The sequence below is a fragment of the Anoplophora glabripennis genome, unplaced genomic scaffold (assembly GCF_000390285.2).
Source record: "Anoplophora glabripennis isolate ALB-LARVAE unplaced genomic scaffold, Agla_2.0 scaffold80, whole genome shotgun sequence".
NCBI lineage: Eukaryota > Metazoa > Arthropoda > Insecta > Coleoptera > Cerambycidae > Anoplophora > Anoplophora glabripennis.
In genome coordinates this window covers 1220772-1246156 of record NW_019416401.1, presented here as the reverse complement: position 1 = coordinate 1246156, position 25385 = coordinate 1220772, and the positions used below count along the sequence as shown (strand labels likewise).

At 33.3% G+C, this 25385-nt stretch overlaps 4 protein-coding genes across 5 annotated transcripts; 3 read left to right on the top strand and 1 right to left on the bottom strand.

Moving 5' to 3' along the window:
- The first annotated feature begins 154 nt into the window (after positions 1 to 154).
- On the top strand, positions 155 to 4287 carry LOC108917574 (zinc finger protein 436-like). 2 transcript variants are annotated; one of them, XM_018724256.1, is made up of 7 exons: positions 155 to 338; positions 398 to 773; positions 842 to 1029; positions 1125 to 1519; positions 2699 to 2829; positions 3296 to 3547; positions 3602 to 4287. In XM_018724256.1, the coding sequence occupies exons 1-7, from the start codon at positions 192 to 194 to the stop codon at positions 3766 to 3768; spliced, it is 1656 nt and encodes a 551-aa protein (XP_018579772.1). In that variant the 5' UTR covers positions 155 to 191; the 3' UTR covers positions 3769 to 4287. The 2 variants fall into 2 exon arrangements, with proteins under 2 accessions (XP_018579772.1, XP_018579771.1); XM_018724255.1 differs by having other exon boundaries at positions 398 to 785.
- Positions 4288 to 4920: 633 nt separating this feature from the next.
- Positions 4921 to 5722, top strand: LOC108917576 (NADH dehydrogenase [ubiquinone] 1 alpha subcomplex assembly factor 3). The gene is made up of 4 exons (XM_018724259.1): positions 4921 to 5020; positions 5078 to 5201; positions 5253 to 5311; positions 5361 to 5722. Exons 1-4 carry the CDS (start codon positions 4968 to 4970, stop codon positions 5698 to 5700), a joined length of 576 nt encoding a protein of 191 aa, XP_018579775.1. The 5' UTR covers positions 4921 to 4967; the 3' UTR covers positions 5701 to 5722.
- Positions 5723 to 5744: 22 nt separating this feature from the next.
- LOC108917577 (DNA-directed RNA polymerases I, II, and III subunit RPABC2) lies at positions 5745 to 6329 on the bottom strand. Its single transcript, XM_018724260.2, has one exon. It carries the CDS (start codon positions 6239 to 6241, stop codon positions 5846 to 5848), a length of 396 nt encoding a protein of 131 aa, XP_018579776.1. The 5' UTR covers positions 6242 to 6329; the 3' UTR covers positions 5745 to 5845.
- A 6582-nt stretch (positions 6330 to 12911) lies between these two features.
- On the top strand, positions 12912 to 20389 carry LOC108917568 (putative defense protein Hdd11). Its single transcript, XM_023454430.1, has 4 exons — positions 12912 to 13014; positions 16487 to 16805; positions 20113 to 20201; positions 20257 to 20389. The coding sequence occupies exons 2-4, from the start codon at positions 16488 to 16490 to the stop codon at positions 20324 to 20326; spliced, it is 477 nt and encodes a 158-aa protein (XP_023310198.1). The 5' UTR covers positions 12912 to 13014; position 16487; the 3' UTR covers positions 20327 to 20389.
- Positions 20390 to 25385: the final 4996 nt, after the last annotated feature.

Here is a 25385-nt window from a genome sequence, read left to right as displayed (position 1 = left end):
TTGTTTCTATGTATATTTTTACTATACACATTTTCCAACACTTGTATCTGACAAGTGTTAACTAACGTATGACCCTCGTAAAACTGATGCTGGTGGATTTTTGATTTGAACATACACTGACAACTGACAAACGTCAGTTCTGCAATAACCTAGAAATTTTTATTTCATAATCGAAGATAAACAAACCTAAAATGTCGTACGAAACAATCCATATAAACAAAATTTGTAGAACTTGTTTATCAGAAGAAGAAAATATGAGATCTGTATTTAGTATACACCCAGCAGAAGGAGAAACTATGAGGTTATTTGAGATGCTTATGTCTTGTGCTTCAGTGCAGGTAAACCAAAGGATGTCTCTTGTTATGGCTTCAATAAACTTATTTTAATAAAATTTCAGGTAATGGAAAACGACGGCTTGCCTTCCCAAGTATGTTTCCAATGTGTTCACTATATAACGAGAGCCTTCTCTTTCAAACAGCTTTGTGAGAGGTCTGAAAACACCTTAAGAGAATTACTGGGTCGTCCCATTCAAACAACGTTCTTAGAACTAAAACCTTTACTTGCCAACGACGTTTTAGTATCAAATACAGTCACCGACATCATTTCAACAGTATCCGAGACTTTGCCTTCTGTTACAGAAACTTTAAACAGTGTAGCTTTAATAAATGACAGTTCTATTTTACCGATGGTTCCCAATCATTTCGAGATAAAAGAATTTAAAGAACCACATGATTTAGATATAAAGTTTGATCATTTTGAAACTAACGCAGCATGTAAGTTTTTAGGTACTACAATCTGCAACTTTTATTTTGAAAGTTTTTATATTTTGACGATATTTTAGTACAAAACGACGCCGACAGTGACACCGGTCAAGATCAGAGCAGTGAAATGATTGAAATGAAACCCAAGAGTGAGTTTAAAACCGAAAGTAAGGAGTTTAAGAAAAAAGGTGTGAGGGATGAAACCGAACAACCTATTTACCCCTGTGAAGAGTGCACGCATTGTTTCACCACCCAAACGGATTTGAGGGTAAATTGAATTTAAATATTCTCCATAACTACACGTTTCTACTATCAATGAATTTTTTTATATATGTTTTGTGTCAAAATAAAATAATTGTACAGATTCACGCAAGGAGTCACCTGAAAAAAACCCGCCATCTCTGCAAAACGTGCAAACAATGCTTCGCCAGTGCCAGCACCCTATGCCGTCACATGAAAGTCCACGACGGGGCCAAGCGACACCTCTGTAGCGAATGCGGCAAAGGTTTCGCCAGGTCGGACGACCTCACGCGTCACTTGAGGACTCATACGGGCGAGAAGCCGTTTTCTTGTAAGATATGCGAGAAGTCCTTCGCTCAGTCTTTCAGGTTACTGGAACACATGAGGGCACACGCCAACGAGAAGACCTTTATCTGCTCGGTGTGCGGGAAGGCGTTTTCGAGGTACACCAGCTTAGCGGCACATAACAAGACACACAGTGGGATCAAGAGCCATCAGTGTAGCGTCTGTGAGAAAAAGTAAGTGTTTTTTAAAAATACCAGAGATAAGTGAGTACCGGGGGTCGTATTTTTATACGAGCGCTACCTTTGACCTTTAGAAACTAATCTTGAGTTTGTTTTCTTAAATTTGTCGTGAAAACTGAACTTTTTGAACTTCTTGTTCATAATTTGCCCCAGTTGGAACTTACACCATGCATTGTTGTTAGGTCTCGTCTTTCTTGATTTGTATTTACATTACACGGACATTTTAGCAATGAGGACACACAAACACACCATCACTAAACACTGAAATAAATAACTACAAAATTATATCACTTGCGCTACGTAAGATACTTTAATTTTTACTCTAAAATTAAACTTAAATTGGTCCATTTTTAATCCACCAAATGAACATTGGCCGTTTGTCTTTTGCCTGCGTAGTGCCCAGTTGTCATATCACATCAGATGGATTGATATTATGTAGTTCACCTACAATAGAACAATGACAGAGGTCATTGACACCGAAATTCATGAACTAAACATGGTGCTTTGAAAAGGTACTAAATACTTTTTATTAAAAACTGATATAATTTTAAAATATTTCGAATCTATCAAATTAGTAAGTATTTTTATTTTATTTATTTATTTTTTATTATGAAAATTTTTTAAAACAGCAAAAATAATTGTTAAACATTGTCTGGCAAGTGTCTTGGAGACTGGATCCCAATTTCATTCTGTATATATGGATTTTTCCGAGATCTTTGAAGGATTAAACAAATTTGAATCCACAAACTTCATATAAGTACTTGGTGTCAGGTGTGCTCCAAGGCTCTTATTTGGGGCCTGTGTTCTTTCAAATTTTTTTAAATGACTCGTGAGAGTGCTTCTCCCATTTTAAATTTTTATTGTGTGAATGATTGAGAATTAGTCTTAGCTATAAAGGTTGTTTTCGATTTTTCGACTACTAAGTTGTTGTAAAAGGAACACCATGAATCTTAAAGCTGATTCATGAAATTCGCAGTTTCTGTACAAAAAAAACATGACAGACACCAATTCCTGATAAAGTTCAAATAATTTCAACTTTTTCACCAATTTTTAGTTAATTTTTATTCTATAACTTTATTTGTTATGCCTGTTCTCTTTAGTGTTTGCAACCACTCATAATCATAAATAAACAAATAAATACAAATGTACAGTAGTTTTACTAATGTCTTTTAGGTTGTGTGGATCTGGCTCTTTAGCGATGCATATGAAAACCCACACGGGTTTAAAGGATCACATTTGTCCATTTTGCGGGAAAGGATTCACCACACCAAGCAATCTCATTATTCATAAAAGGACCCACACAGGTAAAGTGATATTGAGGTCTGTTCTGGCGTTTATTTAAACGTTATGATTAATTTTTTACTTTAGCCACGATATTTTAATTGAAAACGCATTTCTGACGATATACATAAGGAATATCTAAATAATATACCCTTTATCAGATTATTTTTGATTTACACACTCATGTTATTTGACCTTTGGCTTGGGCTCATTGGTTTTTGGCCTTGGTCATTGGCCTTTAGTCGACGGTTCATTGACCTTTGGACCTGGAGTAATTGGCCTTCGAACCATTGTTCATTGACCTTTAAAATTGAGCTCATTGACACTGCTAATTGGCCTTTAGTCTATGGCTCATTGACCTTTGGACCTGGAGTCATTAGCCTTTGAACCACTGGGCTTATTGATCTTTGCCTCTGAGTTCATTGAGTTCTCACACTAAGACAATGTATCTTTTGTCTATATTGCCTAGTAAAACTATGCAAACTTTAGGAGAACGGCCTTACGTCTGTAAGCACTGCGGGAAGGGCTTTCCAGACCCCTCGAGGCTGACTGTCCACGCAAGATCCCACAGCGGGGAAAAGCCTTATGTCTGCAACATGTGCGGCAGAGGCTGCGTAAGCTCGTCGCAGCTAAAGAAACACATGCGTATCCACACGGGAGAGAAGCCGTACCAATGCTCGATGTGCCCCAAGGCTTTCCCGAGGAGCGAGGACCTGCGGATACACATAAAAACGCACACAGGTTGGTAATTTGTTTATAAAATAGCCTTGAATTGTTAATACCGATGATTTTAAGGTGATCGTAACCACATTTGTTCCTACTGCAAGAAGGGGTTCTACCAGGCGTCGACCTTAAAGGTTCACCTGCGGATTCATACCGGGGAGAAGCCGTACACCTGCAATATATGCGACAAAGCGTTTTCACAAACTGGTCCGTTGTCTACCCACATGAAGACGCACTGATAGAGGCAACCAGCTCGTGGCTGTTTTTAGCCTCCGAGTTGTATGTACGCTGAAAAACATCACATTTTGTAGAAGTTTTAAACGATTTTAAAATGCACTAAGCTTTGAGGAGAGCGGCATTTCAATTCAAAGACGTGCAGGATTATTTCTATTTTTCGTTATTTTATGATGAATGTAGTAAAACGTTTGGTTGCACCTTTCTGTACAAATTTTCTGTTCCATTCGGTTAAGTTTTAATCAATATATAATTTTTAATAAGGTTAACATAAATAGATAGTAAACGGTTATATTTTGTGCAATAATTATAAATTTTGTTTAACTCGAACATTTTTTTTAAAATCACTGACAAATATTTAGAATTGAAAATAATAATGCAATGTTTATATTGTTTTTTTTTTTATTGACTGTCTTTGTATGATTTTATTTAGCGATATCGATATCCGTGTTCTCATATTTTCTATTATATAGCAGATGTTTTATTGGCGATTATATTATTTTTTAATATTAGAGCTAGTTTTATATACCCATGTTATATTATGTAAAAGTACTATTTTCATTGAGAATTTTAATCAATAAATTAAAATTATAAAGTTCCAGCAAATTTATTTAAATAAAAATTCTACTGTATCACCGAATCGGATGGTACCTTTTGTACTATGATTTCCAATAGCCAATAATCTTGTCGAATTCTTGAAATTTACTAATCGTAATATTTAGTTTCATATCATGATTACATCACAGCTAAAAGAAGACCTCAGCCGTGTTTCATTTACCTGAAATCTCGGCCATTCTCAAATGCAGTAGTTGCAAACTGTTTTCAAAGTATCAAATATACTCGGCCACTACTCTCAGGGAGTCTAAGATCATAAGTAAATCTGTCGGACAGTGTGATAGTATTAAATCAGTCCTCAACTACTACAAAAGCAAAGCTAATATCTCAAAAAGCTTAGAAATCTGAAGCCGAGTATCATAATACATAATGCAGTAACGGAGAAAGTAAAATACTAATTATTTCCTCGATATTCCAAAATACGACTTCACTACGTATTAATCAAACAATAACAGCGCCATCTCTTGACTGACGCTTCGTGCTTATTTTCGTCATTCGTCGATATCATTTCAAGATTCCATCTTTGTCTTGCATATCTATGGTTGTGACATAACACATAACCTTTTCATTTCTTCATTTAAAATATAAAATGAATAAAATATACAAAGAGATTGCTAAAAACATATTTACCAATGCGTGCAGGTCAGTAATACTTATGAAATAAATTAAACACCTTTTATACTTTCATACAAACTTTAGGCGAGGTATCCACAGGAGCACTATGTTACATATTCCTGGTGCCTATGAGGGTGAAGGAAAAACTACAATTCATATACTTAATAAAGAGGCAGAGCTAGGTTTAATGATAGATGGGTACAGTCAGGTAAGCATCAGCTTTGTAATTTATGGCCTAAATTTAAACAAAACGTTACAGGTTGGGTTTCGCTTGAACAATGACATGACTATTCTAGGACCTATGGTTATATTTTCAAGGTACAAGTATAAAACACTTTGATCAATGTCTTAACAAAATCCTTTTCAGATCTGTTTTGTCTTGGAACGTTGAAGATATATCGGAAATTACGGAAGAAGCTTTTAGTTTATTTTCGGTAATAGAACCTAAGTTAGATATAATAGTATTAGGCGTAGGAGATAAAGTAGATAATTTCAATTTTTATAAGAAAATACTCCCTTTCTCTAAAAAGTTTAAAATACCTTTTGAAATATTACCTACAGACCAAGCATGTGCCACTTTCAATTTTTTGAATTCGGAAGGCAGATATGTTGCAGGAGCTATGATACCACCGAAAACCATAGCAGCTACAGAGAATGACGAATTACTTAGTAAAATGAGGTACCAAAATTTATATGATAGAGAATAAATAAAATTTGCTGTTAAAAACATTTATTTGTTGTCACTTTAAAATCATCTTACAAACAATAATTTACAAAACTATGGTTCCTCTGAATTATAAGATAATGTATATACAAAAACTTAGTTTAGAAAAATATATAAATTATTAATTATTAATGGTCTATTATAATAAGTTCATCGATACCCCAATCTTCATACGAATGATCAGGCAGATATCTTCGAATGATGATGGGAATTTTTCTCTGTTTCAATTCTTTCATGGCGATTTGTAAGGGATCCGTCTCTCCATCGAGTTCTACCATAACTGGAGCACACATGGCTATTTGAAGAGCTCGTGTTCCTAGCACTCTAGCACGCTCATATTTCGTCATGTATTTGGTAGTAATACGTTTACTTTTTGGAACGCCACCTCCTGCTTGTCCGGGAGCAAGTATATCTATGTTATCACCCTCTTCCTCAGGCTGTTCCAATTCTTCTATATTATCATCCTCCACATCGTCGTCGAAATCGTCTGCCACATCGTTCTCATCAAATTCTTCATCAGCCATTTTATATTTATTTTAGAATATCTTGCAAAATACACAAATTGTATAGATTTCAGCCTAATATAACCGTAATCTGTCAATCAACTGTCAAGTGTCAAATTTATATAGTTATTTATAATTTATAATTGTGGACAACCTGTAGTACAACAATTTTGAACCTCAGAGCATGTACTACACAGAGTGTTAAAAGTATGCGTTATAGAGAGTAATGAGTAAGTTTGGGTACACGCACCTTCTCTCTCTCTCTCTCTCTCTCTCTCTAATCATTGCGTATGGAGTTGCGATAGCCAATCACGAGTCTGTGCGAGAGAGGAATATGGTACCCAAACCATCTCTTTCTCTCTCTATCGCTCGCCGTAAACGTGCTTTTCCATGTATTGTTCTAATGCTCTACTCACTTATTTTGGAATTGGAACATGAACTCATGAGCATAGAAAACTTATTTAATATAATTTTTAATTTTCTATGGTTTAAAATGTTGGATTTGTTTTGTTTTATTTATTGTTGATATTGATGTAGGTTATGTTATATTTTTGAATATCTCCACAGTTAAAAATAAGAACATACATTTAAAATGTCTTACGACAGCATTCAGTATAATCGATTCTATTACAATAATTTATGTCATGTCTGCAAAGAGTCCAACCAAAATTTGAAAAGATGCTCTGTGTGTAAGACAGTAGCTTATTGTTCAAGAGACCATCAGAAACAAGACTGGAAATTTCATAAAGATTTATGCAAGGCAATAGCCAAGGTAGATGAAATTTTGAAATATTCCACCATAAGCACCTTTGAAGATTTTAGAAAATATAACGTGTCCAAAAGCATACTGTGGCATAAAGAATTATGCAGGAAGCTTGACGATTTTGAATGTCAAATGTGGATGTTTCCTAGAGTCTGTGCTAAATGTTTTTCCAGAAAGGTTATTATTGATTGTCCCAACTGCCTCAATGTGTCATATTGTTCAGAACAACATAAGAATGACCATGAAAAACAGCATTCTGAATTTTGTGGTGCTCTAAAATTGTGCATGGATATAGATTTATATAACTTCCATGAAAAATACAGTACTCCTAAGATCGCAGTACATGATTTTGAACCTGAAGTTAATATATTACCAAATAATCTTCAAGAACTGATGCGAATGTATGAGAAGTGCAGTGTACCAAAAGAAAACAACTCGAAGAAATTTATAAAATTTATAATTAGATCAAATGTCATAGCTCCTGCGGCTACTATTCTCTATGGAATGGAAGAGTCCGGGCTCTTAACAAATCGTTTTTTGAACAAACCAGATTTAACTGTGCATATTGTGGGGGCTGCACTCACAGAAATGGCTTGGTTTTGGAAACTAATAACGGAACTCCCTTTTCATTGGATAAAGGATCTGAAAAGTTTGAACTTTTACGTCATAGGTCCAGAGATAAGACATGAAGGTGTTAGGAAAAAATTCACACAGCAACTCTGTGATAGTTGTAAAGCAAAAAATCCTTCGAGTAAGATTGTATTCTGCTGGAAACTTTACCATGAAGTAGCCGAATCTATAGATAAGCCAGACATTGTGGTGGTATTCAACAGCGGATTGCATGAATTCGGTGATAATCCGTGGGATCCTAGCATAGACTGTTTAACAATGTATTCGAATGTGCCACTTTTGTTAACGGCCTATACACTGAATGAAATCAAACAAGATATTTGTACATTGATATCGAAGAGTAGTCATAAAGTTAACGTTGTTTTGGAACCTCAAAAAAATCCATTCTCCAATATGACTCCGGTACGGGACTGGGAAACTGAAAATAGTCCAGTTTTTTATGTCAATGGATACCTTGCCATTCTCAAGGCAGAGTGAGGAGAAACGTTTTTTGGAGTACTTACATGTTATTCTGAATTAAAGATTAAATTTAAAAATCTTTCTATGGTTACTGACTTGCAAAATTACTATTAATCTAGTAGCACTGTAAATGACAAACATCTTGTAAAATGTTCGAAAAGCTAAACAAAATTTATTTAAATAATTTTGTATACAAATTAAGTCGTTTCAGAATTTTTAATAATTTTTTGTTTTGTTTTATGTGAATTCAATTATTATTTCGTTTATTTAGATTTTGAGTTTTATTTTATGTTCTCTTAGAAAATATTTGTATTTTTTTAAAATAAAAATACACAAACTCGATTTGTTCAAATTGTTAGAATAGAAATAGAGCAAGCACTACGAAAGATTGATTTATTTAAATTAAAATTGGCAACATTGGTTGGAAACTAATTTGGTAAAAAAATTGTACATACATAATAGTCAATGTAGTGGACATTAAAAGTTAAGATTTATTTATTTTTTTGTAAGCATTTTTTAAATCGCGAGCATATGAGAATGTAAATATATATTTTTTGTAATACGTACAATCAGAGAACACTGTTCTCCGATATAAATTCAAACTTATAATTTTTTTCCACAGATGACCTAACTAAACTAATATTGAGTAATAATTAAAGACTATTGGTGCCATCTATCGTGTTATTTGTAATATGACGCAAGTATATTTTTAAATCTATGCAAAAATTTCAATCGTCGGGAATATTTTGCTTTCTGCATCTAGGAAAATAATCGAAAATTCTAATATTCTTAGTTATCGGAAATAAATTTGAGCTTATGCATTTTCTCCACAGATGACAGCACTAAGTAGTACTTAATAAACAATAGGTATCGTTGAGTGTTGAGTGAACTCGTGACCAGTGCTGCCACCTATAATTTCATTTATATTATACAAGTACATTTTTAAATTTTAATGCAAAAAATATATTCCCATGCTCGGAAATGTTTTTTTAACGAAATAATGTTTCCAATATCTGAGGAGTCACATAAGCATTTTTATATTCTTATCTATAATAAATATAAATTCAATCTTATAAGTTTCGTACAATAAGAACTATGTATATTTAAATTTCTTGGCAAAAAATATAATATATTGCTTGACAATGTTTTTTTGGGTACAAAATGTTTCCAATGTCTAGAAAAACACAAACACATTTTTATATTTATACCTATGTATTATCTAATACGAAAATAAATTTCAGCTTATCGGTTTCTTCCACAGATGACGGCACTAGTCCTTCGTAAACATAAATACAAATAAAGCACTAATGGCGCTAACTATCGTTTTATTTGTATTGAACTTATGCGTTTTCTCCACAGATGACAGCACTAAGTAGTACTTGATAAACAATAGGTACCATTGAGTGTTGAGTGAACTCGTGACCAGTGGTGCCATCTATAATTTCATTTATATTATACGAGTACATTTCTAAATTTTGATGCAAAAATAATACCTTCCCATGCTTGGAAATGTTTTTTGGCATAAAATAGTTTTTCCAGTGTCTAGGAAAACACTCAGAGCATTTTTATATGGTTAGTTATCTGCTACGAACTATGCCTCTTTTTCGTATTCAATTTTAAAATATATCAGCCTTCGTTTGCTCTGCCTAATGTGTCTTTCTACCATTCTACCATTTTTCTCGTATTTATGTAGGTCAAAACAGCGGTAATGTTTGTTTCATTACCAATATTTATAATAGAAATTAATTTTCAAGTGGTTTACCTATTGGCAGGTTAACGAGAAAAAAACTTGAAGTCCTTACGAAGCGTTAACTGTAATAACTATTGCAATGTAATAAGCATTTTCTATTACCTTCGATGCGTTGTGGACATCGATGTCCTTATTCTTTGACAGAAAATCGAATGCCGTGCCGTAAAACCTTGCCATCCCAGAATGGACAAGATGAAAAAAATATTTTATAATTGTTTAAAAGAATTCGTATTTGTATAAGGAACGTGAAAGTTGTTCCTTTTTCAAAACAAATCGTATTTGTTACGACACGCAGGTTCACGATTACTGCGATTTGCGATTTAGTGGTTACATAGACACGACCAAAAATGAAATATACACGGTGTCAGCGATACGTAACAGAAACTATAAAATAAATTTAAAGCCGTCGCCGTATGCTATATAAGTATATTGAACGTATTGAATTTATAAGTTCAAAGAAACTTTTATTTTTGATCCAACAGCACGTGTGCTATTACTGATGTGTTAGAGAGCTCAATCCGAGAAACAATAAAAACAACAGCAAGTGAATCACAGCAATATCATCCAAACTGATAATTAGGGACGGGAATATGTTAACAGAACAACTGTATAGTTTCTTTAGTTTGCTAATCTTTTATCTTGGAGCAAGGTTCCATATAAACTGTTTCTTTTTTTCAAAAAACGTTTATTGTTTTATTAATGAAAGAAAGCAACCCAAACTAAACCTGCCTAAACATTGCACATTTTCTTCTCTTTTCGAATTTAACTTAGCCTGTGCAATGATGTAGGTGTCCCAGATATCCAAGATTTCAAGGCAACTGTCAGAAAAAGTTCCTTATATAGACGTTAATATGTTGGATTACATAATGAGAATAGTTAATTGTTGTTAAATCGTTATTTACAAATTTTACACATTTTCACTTCCTGCGGATGTAATTGCGTTTTTTATCTTGTAATCTTAACAGTTTTATCTTGGGCAGGACTGGATTTATAAACTTTTAATCTGAAACTACGAAACCAACATATCCGAAGAAAGAAAACTAATAAAAAAATTAAAGTAAATTGGCACCCTTGCAATTCGGTGCTCTGTTATTTCAAACATTTGTAATTGTGTTTATCAGTAGCTTGACTTGAGTTTAAGCATATCCCCAAGAAAATCAATAAGCAATTATAATTTTCTCGTCTCAATAATTAATATTTAACTGATTTATTACCGCACAATTTTTATTATGCATTTAGTGGTATAGATATTATTCTGTTATTTTTTTATTAACCTTCACAGGTTAATCAGTCTAGAAAGTAAATTAAAGAATTCTTTTAATAATTAAGTATACATTGTTCAATCAAACTATATACCTTGAGCGAAAAAATTTGTCGGTAATAGCATTTTATAGCTGAAGGATCCGTGAAAGCTTTGCCGAAAGAAAATAACCTATAAAAGCTTTTATAGTTATTGAAACGCACTCTGATTGTGGTGAGAAAAATGTAACACTTTCTGGAAAACTTGTCTATATCATAGCATATGTAAATCAGCTGTAAAATTTTTAAATATATCTCTGTTTATTCGCGTTCTTCTATGCGCATCTTACAATTCCCGCTCATCTGAATTTGCTGGTTTACATATTATGTCCTGTCTACATATACTTATATTTCGCATAAAATATCGTGTTAAGATACTTTGTTGTACTATTTATTGAATAACTATATTCTATGTACTATTATACTAATTTTTTTGTTCAACATACAATTTGCTTTCACTTTTAGAATATGTAGAACCGCTCCTTCAGATCTAGACACTGGTTTAGGTTTTTCGGTTCATTCTAGGTCGCGGGATGTAACTCTTTAACACCCTGTGACTGCTAGAGCAATCCTATATCAGAAAATCGTAAGAGATAACCTTAATTAATGCTAGTATAAAAGGTTTCAGCATGATATTAAATTATGTTTTATGTAATAAATGTCCTTGGCGATACAGCTAAAAATATGTAAGTAGTTAATTTTTTTCAGTCCCACATTATAGATAATAGTCAATAAAAAATTCCCAGCCTTTTATAACTGAATATATTTAAAATGCCGGATGAAAAAATTGTGCAAAAAAATTAACTGTCTTTACTCTCTAAAATATCTAACACTCAAGGGTTTATCAAGATTGTTCTGTTGATTTTTGAATTTGCCTGCAGGTATTCAAGCTACTAGAATGTAATATCGTAAACCGATCCTCGACTTCTTTCAGTTGAGTTGACCACTAGTTTTGTGAAAGGGAAATTGTCGGTGTCAAGGTGATTGATTTTATAACAGTTTTTAGACACCTCTTTGTTCAACGCTTGTTTCTAGTCATGGATTATATTAATAAGCGCAACATGAACATTAACCAGCACTATTCTTGTAGCTTTTATACCGTCGTAAAATGATTTAAGAATTGTCTTATAGCCATATGATAATCATGCAGAGATATAAAAATCTAACGGATGCATCATCATCCTGATGGATCCGCCAAGAGATCGATGCAAAGCTAAATCCACTGGCGTGTGATGAAAAATATCATCTACGATGATTATGGGAAAATGCGCAAGAATAAAAATTGATAGGAAAATTTCAGGAATATATAAAGTATGGTGTTTATCTTCGACAGTTTTTCTCATTTCTGATCAACATGTTTTATATCACTTCTAAAGAATTTGGAAAAGTTTATGTAAAATTTGAAAAGATGTAAACTGATATAATTTTGAAGTGAAACATTTTGAACCATAACATCAAGCTTATCTTATACAATTTAATAATGTACAGGATGTTCCATCAAAAATAAGTATTTCATATTATCTGCAATGAGAATTTTAATTATTGAATTCTAATGACAATCCAGTTTTGTGTATTTTTTATTGCCATTAAAACAAATGATTTCCGCAAAATTTAAAATCTGTCAAAGCTTGCCGCAGCTTCCCATTGCAATAAAAATTCACATTGAAATCGCAATTGCGTGACCGCCTAAAATCACCGTGACTGGTCGATTCAGTACTAGTCCTCGAACACCTAATGGGGGTTTATTAGATATATATCTAATAATTACCTCTTTGAATATTATCCCTACCTCCGCAGCTGAGGTAACTGAAAGTAAAATCGGCAATTCTCTTACAGCTGGCCAGTTTTAACTTCGGTCTTGAAGAGATCAAGTGAAACTGACCTATCTATCAGGTGAGTATTTAAAAAAAATCCAAAAACGTGCTCATACAAACGCATACAAGAAAGCTTTTTTCTGTTGGGCAATGGTGGCGGTTTTTTATTTTCACGTTTTGTTTATATTTAAAATTAAATGACAAAATTAGTATTAAAACTACAGAAAAAGTAACCCAAAAATTAATAGAATAGTTGGCTTTTCATATTTACCAATATTTTGCCATGAGTGAAAAAATAAAAAAAATAGTGAAATAAAGGAGTTAGTTATTCTTGTGAAAATAATTTCGCCTAACCATAATTCACCGAAAAAAGCAGACAAAATACAAAAGAACATCACTATATACCGTATGTCCCAAATTCATAAAACTTTTATTATATGGCGCGTTCAACTAACAACAACTTTTCCTTTTTTTTAATTATTTTTGTCAGTTTAAATTTGTTTTTTTTTGTCTGCTAGAGATATCATATGATGTTTATTACCTATAGTATTACTTACATCCATTGATTATATAAGCTATACGTTATCATTCGTCTTTTAGAGTTAACAGCCAATAAAGATCCAAGGTCAATGTGTATCCTTTATTTGTAATAGTTTTACGTATACAGGGTGTCTCATAATTAGCTGCTAACCCTGAACAGGCCGATTCTATGATCAAAACTAAGTAAAAAACTTCATATGAACATGGGTCCGGAAATGCTTCCTAAGGGCACAGGGACCCATTGAAGAGGGAGGAATGGAAATCATTTTTTTGCAATATCTCTCAATCGCGTTGTGATAAATGAATGAAATTTGGTATACACAGCTAAATTTTGATGAGCAATTTGATGGACTAATCCATTTATTTCCACAAGGTCCATTGGGGTGGGTACGGGGGGGCCCTTGGTACTTTGCGTGTGTAACTTTTTCATCTTTGACTTTTTAACAAATTGGACAGCAAATTCCGTTTTCCCGAACTGTTTTACGTTAAAAAGGTACTCTTGTTTCAAATCGTTATCTTTAACGGTTTCTGAGAAAATCGCTCTTGAATTAATCCCACTTTGGTCAATTTCATAGTAATTTAAACAAAAAAAAATATTTTGTTTCAATTTAATCTAGTTTTAATAAAAAAATAATAATAAAAAATTAAATTAAATAAAAATTAATCCTTTAAATGGAAAAGAGAGGAAAGGAAAATTATTATTATTATTTTTTGTTTAAATTACTATGAAATTGACCAAAGTGGGATTAATTCAAGAGCGATTTTCTCAGAAACCGTTAAAGATAACGATTTGAAACAAGAGTACCTTTTTAACGTAAAACAGTTCGGGAAAACGGAATTTGCTGTCCAATTTGTTAAAAAGTCAAAGATGAAAAAGTTACACACGCAAAGTACCAAGGGCCCCCCCGTACCCACCCCAATGGACCTTGTGGAAATAAATGGATTAGTCCATCAAATTGCTCATCAAAATTTAGCTGTGTATACCAAATTTCATTCATTTATCACAACGCGATTGAGAGATATTGCAAAAAAATGATTTCCATTCCTCCCTCTTCAATGGGTCCCTGTGCCCTTAGGAAGCATTTCCGGACCCATGTTCATATGAACTTTTTTACTTAGTTTCGATCATAGAATCGGCCTGTTCAGGGTTGGCAGCTAATTATGAGACACCCTGTATATTTTATTTATTACTTTTTTCATTTGTTATTCTTAATTTTTCTTTCCTTTCCGTATCAGAATGGTCTCTTAAACGAAGCTTTAACTATTTTTGGTTCGGATTAAACCAAAAACAAAAGACTAACGTTCCAAAAGTATTATTATTTCGTTGTTTGAATCCAAATATGTATAATAATAGTAATATTAATTTAGGCGCTCCAACAAAATTGTCAAACGTGTAATGAAAACAATCAAACAATAACAGAGATAAATGTTATTTAAGGTAAGAAACACTTTTTTATTATTACGTCACTTGACAGCACGTGACTTGCCAACAATGTGCTTCTGATTTGAAGCTTCTACTTGAAATTTAATACAAAGTCAACGAGAAACCCGATACGCATTGGCTAAATATTTTTTTTTTTTTTTGATAATTTTGTAACAGTAAGTTTCTGTGAAAATTACATATCAGAAATACATTTTTAATACGTTGTGTGCTGCTACGTGACGTGATAATGAAATTCTAACCTCAAATATTTGAGGTTAGAAACAATGTTGATTGTTTTTCATGGCATACTTGACTTTACGTATTTTTTCCTAATTTTTTCACGAAAATCAAGTAATAATTCAGGTTCAGAAAAACTTTCTCAAATTAAAAAAAATTACATGGGTTTAAAAAAAAATGACAATAGGCTGTTGTTGGAAAAATATTATATTAACGGCAATCTTTAAATAGGGTTTTTTTGAGGCATCGTGTATATTATTTTTCATTTCTTTTTGTAAACCTATCAAAATATACAAACATGTCGAACAAATCATTAATTGGACTAAGCTCAAATACCTACATCTGGTTTTGCAGACTAACGATTTAATTTCTTTTTTTCCTTTAATGGTAGTTTTGAATAACTCGCACAAAATATCAACAGACATGAAGGAATTGAACCGATTATTAAGACTTTTTTTTAATAAAGCGCACCATAAAAGCAGTTCGTTGAATATGGAAGTATTCTTTAAAATACTATTATGGTTCAGCTAAATCGAAACTTATATTAATTATATGCTCACCTACTGACCTATTCTACAAAGTTCAGTGTTACTCAATCCATAAGCGGTCAAAATTATTACATAACAGCAGGAAATTATTCAAATTAACATGTCTGTCACCTTTTTAATGCTGAACGTAAATTTTGTTACCTCTAATTTACTTCTACATAGATCCCTGTATCTTCCATCATAACATAATTCTTTTAGAAGGTTCTAGGTATACAGGATGTTCCAATATTGAGTTACACACCAAAAGGCTCTTAACGAGGATTGATTCAGGTTTATAAAACCCACTTTCCGTTCGCTGTACGATCATTAGGTCGTGAGATAGCGATGATTAAAAAAAAGGTGACTTCATTCAATAGCCAAATTGCACAGAAAATAAAAAGAAATCAAATTCAATCTAATGAATCAGACTAAATAATCCTGGCATTGATTAAGCCAGAAAAAAATTTCCTGATCCCATGTGCAGTTTGAAAAAAAAAAATTGTAAAATTTTTGCCTTGCATTGTTTCTTTTAATTGCGCCGAGAGAGATGCTTAAAACAATTTTTCATCTCAAGATTACAAAAATAGAATCTTCAAGCTTCAAGATGCATCTTTTTTTTTTCTCGATACGACCATTATTCACGAAGTTACTGCCTTTCAAAAATCACTAAAAAAATTTGGAAATTTTTCTGCTCCTTTATTTTTTTTCCTGTGTGTATACAAGTTGTTTCACTTGTCTTATTCCTTCATTCACTTTTGAAACTCGAAGTCCGTGACCTTTTTATTATAAATAAATAAAACTTGAAATATTAAAATAATGTGCAGGATGACCAACCTCACTGTCCTCACCCTCTTCGCGGCCATCTCCTGCGCCTGGGCCTATTCGGCCGGCGCTCCGGAATCGACCTGCGACGACATGACCCCCAAGCACCCCGTGGAGCCCAAGAAATCTGAGTTGCCCTACAAGGTCACCGTTAACCATGACGAAATCAAGCCTGGCGAAGTAGTGGAGATCACCATTTCGGAGAAGAGCTTCAAGGGCTTCATGCTGCAGGTCAGGAAGGGCGAGAAGGCGGTGGGACAGTTCCTCATCCCGGACGACGACAAGTACTCCAAGGCCATCAACTGCCACGGTTCCAAGGGGGTAAGTCGGTTTTTTCGAAAGATGCGCGAATCGTGAACATCAGAATAGTAATATAGAGATGATTGATAACAGGATAGAAGTAAAAGGACAGTAAAACTGATAAACATACAGGGTGTCCGGAAATGATAAGCAAAAAATTCAGGGGATAATTCTAGACCGAAAATAAATGCTTCCTCTTTCTATAACATTTTTTCCAAAACTGATTATTAACGGAGTTACAGGGTGTTAAAGTTAAATTTTATTTGCAGTTTCTTTGCAATACCCTTTGCCACACTCATAATATTTTGACGAAATTTCGTATATGGGGGTTTTTCGGGATGAGGATTATAAATTTGCCCACCGTTTTTTCGCATTTTGTAGAGGGCGCCACATACGAGCCTTTATTTTGATTTGAATGGTTCCAACTTTTTTGTGCTACACTTTATGCGACTTTTGACTGAATATTTTTGTTCTCCTAACCTTTTGACATAAAAAAGGTATACTTTATTTGTTTCGATAAATCTAACCGTTTTCGAGAAAAACGCTAAAATAACATTGCTTGCATGTGATAAATACGAAATCATTTTAATTTATTTTCTACATTAAACATAGCATGCTTTGAAAACAAGCGCTTAGTTGCCCTGGAAACAAGTTTGTGGAGAATTAGTTCTGACAGATAGTAATTTTGTACAAGTTCTTTTGTAGTAATTGTTATTATAAAAATAATAATAAAAATGAACAACAATTACTCTAACGTGGAGTTGCGGGACATGCATTATTATTACGGTTTAGCTGCTGGCAATGCTCTTGCAGCACGACGTTTGTATCACGAAGCATTTCCAAATAGAAACCTAGCCCAATTGCGATTGTTCAGTACTATTCATCGAAGACTGGGAGAATTTGGATCGTTCAAAACTAGAATTTTTTATGTAGGTAGGTCGACAACGGAATACTAGAGCAGCAGATAAGCAGAAGCTCGTATTTTGAATTCGATAGAGAATAATCCCAATATAAGTATAAGAAAAATTGCTATTCAGGAGGGCATTCCAAAGAGCTCCGTAATTGAAACAATACGCGAACAAAACCTTCATCCGCACCACTACCAAAAGGTGCAAGCCTTATCTGCCGTAGATCCTGCTGCTCGTGTGAATTTCTGCAATACAATTAGAATACTTCATAATGGTGACCAAAATTTTGTTCGTAATATCCTTTTCACGGACGAAGCTGGATTTGGCCATGATGGCTTAATAAACCTCCACAATGAGCATTTTTGGTCTGATGAGAATCCTAATTTATCAATAGAGCGTGGTTATCAAAATAAGTTTTCCGTCAACGTGTGGGCCGGTATTGTAGGGGACTACTTAATTGGGCCACATTTCTTTCCACAAAGACTCAATGGTGAAGTTTACTTGGATTTTTTAAGAAACCACTTACCTATTCTATTGGAAGATGTACCACTCGGATTAAGAAATGCAATGTGGCTGCTTCAAGATGGCGCGCCACCGCATTTTAGTTTAGCGGCCAGAGAATTCTTAAATGAAACTTTTCCTGAAAGGTGGATAGGACGCGGTGGTTTTGTACAGTGGGCCCCTAGATCCCCTGACTTAAACCCAATCGATTTCTTTTTTTGGGGCTATCTGAAGACGCTTGTATACAGGACACCTGTGAATAGCGTCGATGAACTGAGAGAAAGAATTGTTGCTAATTGTGAGGTAATTAAGCAAAAGGAAGGAATATTCCATAGAGTTCGTCGGAATTTTTTAAGAAGAATTAATTTATGCATTGAAGAGGAAGGACGTCACTTTGAACCTTTGATTTGAATGTTTAATTTGTATTTGTATTGTTCTAGTAACTTATGTATTTTAACCTTATGATTTTGTTAGTAAACCATTCTTTATTTGTTGAGGACGTTATTTTTTTATTATTTATCATTAACCACCATCAGCGTAACAACAAATTTTCACAAAAATTACTATCTGTCAAAACTAATTCTCCACAAACTTGTTTCCAAGGCAACTAAGCGCTTGTTTCCAAAGCATGCTATGTTTAATGTAGAAAATAAATTAAAATGATTTCGTATTCATCACATGCAAGCAATGTTATTTTAGCGTTTTTCTCGAAAACGGTTAGATTTATCGAAACAAATAAAGTATACCTTTTTTATGTCAAAAGGTTAGGAGAACAAAAATATTCAGTCAAAAGTCGCATAAAGTGTAGCACAAAAAAGTTGGAACCATTCAAATCAAAATAAAGGCTCGTATGTGGCGCCCTCTACAAAATGCGAAAAAACGGTGGGCAAATTTATAATCCTCATCCCGAAAAACCCCCATATACGAAATTTCGTCAAAATATTATGAGTGTGGCAAAAGCTATTGCAAAAAAACTGCAAATAAAATTTAACTTTAACACCCTGTAACTCCGTTAATAATCAGTTTTTGAAAAAATGTTATAGAAAGAGGTAGGATTTATTTTCGGTCTAGAATTATCCCCTGAATTTATTGCTCATCATTTCCGGACACCCTGTATATATTTTTTTTGGAAAAAGTTTAAAAAAAGGCCCACAACTCACAAACGACGCTTTTCCAGATAATAGTTTATTTCAACTTTTTTGCTTATTTTTATCTAAGAAATGCCTCCTCAGAGTTTGTGTACATCCCCGCGAGACGCTCTGTATAATCTTAACCTGGCCAACAAAAAATTTTCAAGGATATTTTTGTGACTATCTACTGCACACTCACCGTTAAATAAACACTGTTGGCCCTGAAAAGTAATAGACTATTAATTTATTTCGGACATTTGTATTAACGTTTCAATGATTCTAACATTGAATTGTCAAGCTCTCTTTATTCTTAAGTTCTCGTTTGTGGCATACAGGGTCAGAAAACGACCACAATTTGTTTCCTTGCCTTGTTAAATAATATGCATGTATATTAGTTAGCATGGCGTTGGAGACATATATAGGTACACCCTTTATTTTTATAGACACGCCTGTATGTAAATTTCTTATAGAAATTAAGGAACTTTCTTTATAATGTATACAGTACCGAGTACCAAGTTCTTTGTCTTTACTTGACATTGATCTGAAGGTTCAGTGAGAGTCGTTGGCACCCCTTTTATGCCAATGATTGTGCATGAAGTTTTTGTCTTTAAAAACGCCACATTGACCTTGATATTAAAATGTACAACTATAGACAAACTTATTCTTATATTCTATTAAATTATTCATTACTTTACTTCAACAAACTGAGTTTCAGTATCGTTACCATAGTAATGAAATAGATATATATATCAAGAATAAATACCTACGCAATTTTTTTATTAATTTCAGAGTGCTGCTACCCATAAAAATGCCACTGACAAGAAAGACTTCACGGTGAAATGGAAGGCCCCAAGGAAACCTGGAAAATATACAGTATAGTAAGTTTTTGGCAATATTACACAATGTAATTTGTAAAATGTAAATTTGTTTTAGTGCCACTGTAGCTCAAAATGGCGGTACCTTCTGGGTACAACAACCTACACAAGAAATTACCGTGAATTAAGTTTTAGGTTCTAAATTTTTGTACATTTTGTAAATTTTTTAGCAATAAAATATTTTTTACAGGGCAAATAATTTAATTCTGTGTGAATAACATTTCAGTTATGTACCTTACGAAAATTAAAAGACTAACATGTACTTATAGTTATTCGAGGTACAAACAAAAATAGCTTTTATACCATGCAACTTTGTGTTTTGTAAATTTTATAAAAATAAACAATTTTTTTTATAACGAAATTTTATTTTAATAACCATGTATAATAATTATTTCTCTGCCCAATTGGAACAAGTCTATAGAAGACTTTTTAAAGTGCAAATAAAAGACAGTACTTTGTAAAAAATATACCTACCTGTGTATAGAAATACACTATTTGGAAATAATTATTAAATTTTCAATCTAACAATATCTTTTGACTAGAGATTAAATCTTGATACGGATAAATTACCCCCCAATATGGTACATCTTTGAATTTGGGTAAGTACCGCCGTATTTTCGTATTTTCCTTCTTATGGCGAGTCGTGGTAATGTCAAAACGCTGCAATGTACTTTCCAACTTTTGTCGACTCGGCCAACCAATCAAAAGGTTGGCGACCCTGTTAAACGTCACCTCATTTTTTGTTAGTGATGGGAATAATCGAATGAATTAGATAATCGAGAGGTTACCATTCGAATGAATTTTATAATCGAATGATCATTCGAATGATATATAATCGAAAGTTACTTCGAAAATTTCCGACCTGTCCCGAATTAGGTGCGAAACATGTTGACGCTAGGTAAATGAATGACTGTCGCGGATCGCGGCATTTCTTCGTTGACAGTTGAGTGGTTCAGCACGTGTTTAAAATGAGTAGTCGCCGTCTAAAGAGGTCCATTGTTTGGGATTTTTTTGAAAAATCCACAGATCATATAACCGTTAAGTGTAATATATGTAGCAAATCGTTAAAGTTTTTTAAAAATACTACTAATTTAAAAGAGCATTTATCTCGACTCCATCCGGTACAACTGAGAAACGCCGACCAATTACCAAATTTAGCGAATTATCATACGGACGCGGCTTTACTTCTGAATGAATCTGCCAATGACCAATTTCAACAAAAATCTATTTGCCGTTCGCAGCCTGCTCCCGCTCAAGAAGAAGCGTCCACATCCGCAAATAGTTCAAATTTATCCTCGACAGTCACAACTAGTAATAGTGATTCTTCTATTCCTGCTGCAAAAAAACCTCGGCAGTTAAAATTATATGGAGCAAAAAAAAAAACTGAACTTTCGCACACAGAAAAGGGTGAACTAGATAAAGCCGTATTAAAAATGGTTGTTAAAGATTTCCAGCCATTAAGTGTCGTCGAAGATGTAGGATTTTTAGAATATTCCAATAAATTACAACTCATTGTTGGCAGTTTGCAAAAACCTTTATATAAACCTCCTAGTAGGAATGAACTAACTAACTTTATTATGCCCCGAATATATAACGAGTCTTTAAACGAATTAAAAGTTTCTTTAGCTTCTGTTCGCAATGTCGCAATTACGACTGATATGTGGACCTCTGATAGTAATAGAGCGTATATGGCAGTCACTTGCCATTATATCTTGAATGAAAATCTTCAGTCAAAAGTATTAGCTACCCCTGGCTTCCCTATTTCCCATACTAGTGAAAATATAGCTAATGCATTAAAAACTGTATTAGATGAATGGTCAATTCGTGATAAAGTTGTCACCATTGTGACTGATAATGCACATAATGTTAAGAGTGCGATTAACGACTTTCTTCATAAATATCATCATCCATGTGTAGCTCACACGTTAAATTTGTGTGTAACAGATGCTTTGTCTAATAGTGGCGACTTAAAAAATATTTTAAAAAAATGTAGAAACATAGTTGGTCACTTTAAACATAGTGTTACAGCAACAGAAAAATTAAAACAAACGCAGGAAGAACTGAATTTACCTATCTTAAAAGTAAAGCAGGACGTCCCTACAAGATGGAATTCTGTTCTAATTATGATTGAAAGATTGTTAAAAATTAAAGACTCATTGACATTAACATTAAGTAATTTAACACGTGCTCCGGAATCGCTAGATGCCAACGAATGGAGTATTCTAAAAGATTGTGTGGCAGTCTTAAAACCATTTGACACTACAACAACTTTATTGTCAGGGGAAAAATATCTGACTATGTCTATGGTAATTCCGATAATTAGGGGTCTTCAACATGCACTCCAAACTAATGGTAAAACATCAACCGACATAGGAGAAAATGTTCGTCGGAACTTGATAGACATAGTCAGTAGAAGGTTCGTTAACTTCGAAAAAAATAAAGTAACAGTAAAAACAACATTTTTAGACCCTAGGTTTAAAAAGGTTGCATTTGGGTTAGAAGAAAACGCTAATAATACTCAAAAATGGGTGGTCGATGAAGTCACAGAAATAATGAAAAAAAAAAAGAAACCTTGTCACTCAAACAGAACACAATGTACCTGATCGAGTTCAAGAAATCGACGAGCAAAACATTCAAGAGCAAGATTCGATTTGGAACTTTTTTGATACTCGAGCTGCTTTATATCGTCCAGCTGCTGTACCAGCTGCAACTACCGCTGTGATTTTGGTAAGACAATATTTAGATATGCCTCTGCTGGAAAGAACCAAAGATCCTCTAGAATTTTGGAAATCACACAAAAACTTGTTGCCTGAAATTTATGAAATGGCTATGAAATATTTGTGTGTGCCAGGAACATCCGTCCCTTCAGAAACAGTATTTTCAAAATGTGGCCAGTTAACCAATTTGAAGAGAAACAGATTATCTGAAAAAAATTTAAATCAAATTGTATATTTAAATAATGAAATGTAAGTCCGATATACATAAGTATATATATGCTTTATTTCTACATTTTATCTATATCTTTTAAAAATATTTGTTTTGGTTATATTTGTTTTTTGCATTTTATCTAAGTCTTTATTTTCTTAAGTTGAATACCTATTTTGTTATTTTTGTTAAGTATAAGAATTTTTATTTTTTTAATGTTACATAAAAAAAATATATAGAAAACATAATTTTTGTATTATTTTCATTCATATGAATTTCTATCCTCGCTAAATAAAACTCACTTCTAAACCACCCTTCAAAACCGCGCGTCGCGCGATGCCACTCGTAAAATTCCTACACATCTTTTTTAATGTATGTCGATGATATTCGATTGTCTCATCCATCCTCTCGGCCGGCGGCCGTCTTATCTCGAGAGGTTGTGTAGCTCGTTAGAGCGTTGGAACAATCGAAACATCTGCGGCCTCACTCGAGTAGCGCGTTTGCATTATTCGATGAAGTTAGTAACGCTGTGGCGTGGCCACTGTCATTCGTCTCCGAATAATCGAATGATTCTATATGACCACTCGAGATATCTCGAGAGATTTTCATAATCGATATAATCGATAATTTTCATTCGAGTAGTCCCATCACTANAAAAGCTAAAAAAAGGCCCACAACTCACAAACGGCGCTTTTCCAGATAATAGTTTATTTAAACTGTTTTGCTTATTTTTATCTAAGAAATGCCTCCTCAGAGTTTGTGCACTTCCCGGCTAGACGCTCTGTATGATCTTAACCTGGCCAACAAAAAATTTTCAAGGATATTTTTGTGACTATCTACTGCACACTCACCGTTAAATAAACAGTGTTTTGGCCCTGAAAAGTAATAGACTATTAATTTATTTCGGACATTTGTATTAACGTTTCAATGATTCTAACATTGAATTGTCAAGCTCTCTTTATTCTTAAGTTCTCGTTTTGTGGCATACAGGGTCAGGAAAACGACCATAATTTGTTTCCTTGCCTTTGTTAAATAATATGTATATTAGTTAGCAGGGCGTTGGAGACATATAGGTACACCCTTTATTTTTATAGACACGCCTGTATGTAAATTTCTTATAGAAATTAAGGAACTTTCTTTATAATGTATACAGTACCGAGTACCAAGTTCTTTGTCTTTACTTGACATTGATCTGAAGGTTCAGTGAGAGTCGTTGGCACCCCTTTTATGCCAATGATTGTGCATGAAGTTTTTGTCTTTAAAAACGCCACATTGACCTTGATATTAAAATGTACAACTATAGACAAACTTATTCTTATATTCTATTAAATTATTCATTACTTTACTTCAACAAACTGAGTTTCAGGATCGTTACCATAGTAATAAAATAGATATATATCAAGAATAAATATGCAATTTTTTTTATTAATTTCAGAGTGCTGCTACCCATAAAAATGCCACTGACAAGAAAGACTTCACGGTGAAATGGAAGGCCCCAAGGAAACCTGGAAAATATACAGTATAGTAAGTTTTTGGCAATATTACACAATGTAATTTGTAAAATGTAAATTTGTTTTAGTGCCACTGTAGCTCAAAATGGCGGTACCTTCTGGGTACAACAACCTACACAAGAAATTACCGTGAATTAAGTTTTAGGTTCTAAATTTTTGTACATTTTGTAAATTTTTTAGCAATAAAATATTTTTTACAGGGCAAATAATTTAATTCTGTGTGAATAACATTTCAGTTATGTACCTTACGAAAATTAAAAGACTAACATGTACTTATAGTTATTCGAGGTACAAACAAAAATAGCTTTTATACCATGCAACTTTGTGTTTTGTAAATTTTCTAAAAATAAACAATTTTTTTTATAACGAAATTTTATTTTAATAACCATGTATAATAATTATTTCTCTGCCCAATTGGAACAAGTCTATAGAAGACTTTTTAAAGTGCAAATAAAAGACAGTACTTTGTAAAAAATATACCTACCTGTGTATAGAAATACACTATTTGGAAATAATTATTAAATTTTCAATCTAACAATATCTTTTGACTAGAGATTAAATCTTGATACGGATAAATTACCCCCCAATATGGTACATCTTTGAATTTGGGTAAGTACCGCCGTATTTTCGTATTTTCCTTCTTATGGCGAGTCGTGGTAATGTCAAAACGCTGCAATGTACTTTCCAACTTTTGTCGACTCGGCCAACCAATCAAAAGGTTGGCGACCCTGTTAAACGTCACCTCATTTTT

Excerpts from the sequence above, each read along its gene's own strand:
- LOC108917574 (XM_018724255.1), top strand. The coding sequence starts at position 192 with ATGTCGTACGAAACAATCCATATAAACAAAATTTGTAGAACTTGTTTA. Across the intron at positions 786-841 it reads CGCAGCATGTAAGTTTTTAG|TACAAAACGACGCCGACAGT; the intron begins GTACTACAATCT and ends ACGATATTTTAG. Across the intron at positions 3,548-3,601 it reads ACACATAAAAACGCACACAG|GTGATCGTAACCACATTTGT; the intron begins GTTGGTAATTTG and ends GATGATTTTAAG.
- LOC108917576 (XM_018724259.1), top strand. The coding sequence starts at position 4,968 with ATGAATAAAATATACAAAGAGATTGCTAAAAACATATTTACCAATGCG. Across the intron at positions 5,021-5,077 it reads ATATTTACCAATGCGTGCAG|GCGAGGTATCCACAGGAGCA; the intron begins GTCAGTAATACT and ends TACAAACTTTAG. Across the intron at positions 5,202-5,252 it reads TGATAGATGGGTACAGTCAG|GTTGGGTTTCGCTTGAACAA; the intron begins GTAAGCATCAGC and ends AAAACGTTACAG.
- LOC108917577 (XM_018724260.2), bottom strand. The coding sequence starts at position 6,241 with ATGGCTGATGAAGAATTTGATGAGAACGATGTGGCAGACGATTTCGAC.
- LOC108917568 (XM_023454430.1), top strand. The coding sequence starts at position 16,488 with ATGACCAACCTCACTGTCCTCACCCTCTTCGCGGCCATCTCCTGCGCC. Across the intron at positions 16,806-20,112 it reads ACTGCCACGGTTCCAAGGGG|AGTGCTGCTACCCATAAAAA; the intron begins GTAAGTCGGTTT and ends TATTAATTTCAG. Across the intron at positions 20,202-20,256 it reads CCTGGAAAATATACAGTATA|TGCCACTGTAGCTCAAAATG; the intron begins GTAAGTTTTTGG and ends AATTTGTTTTAG.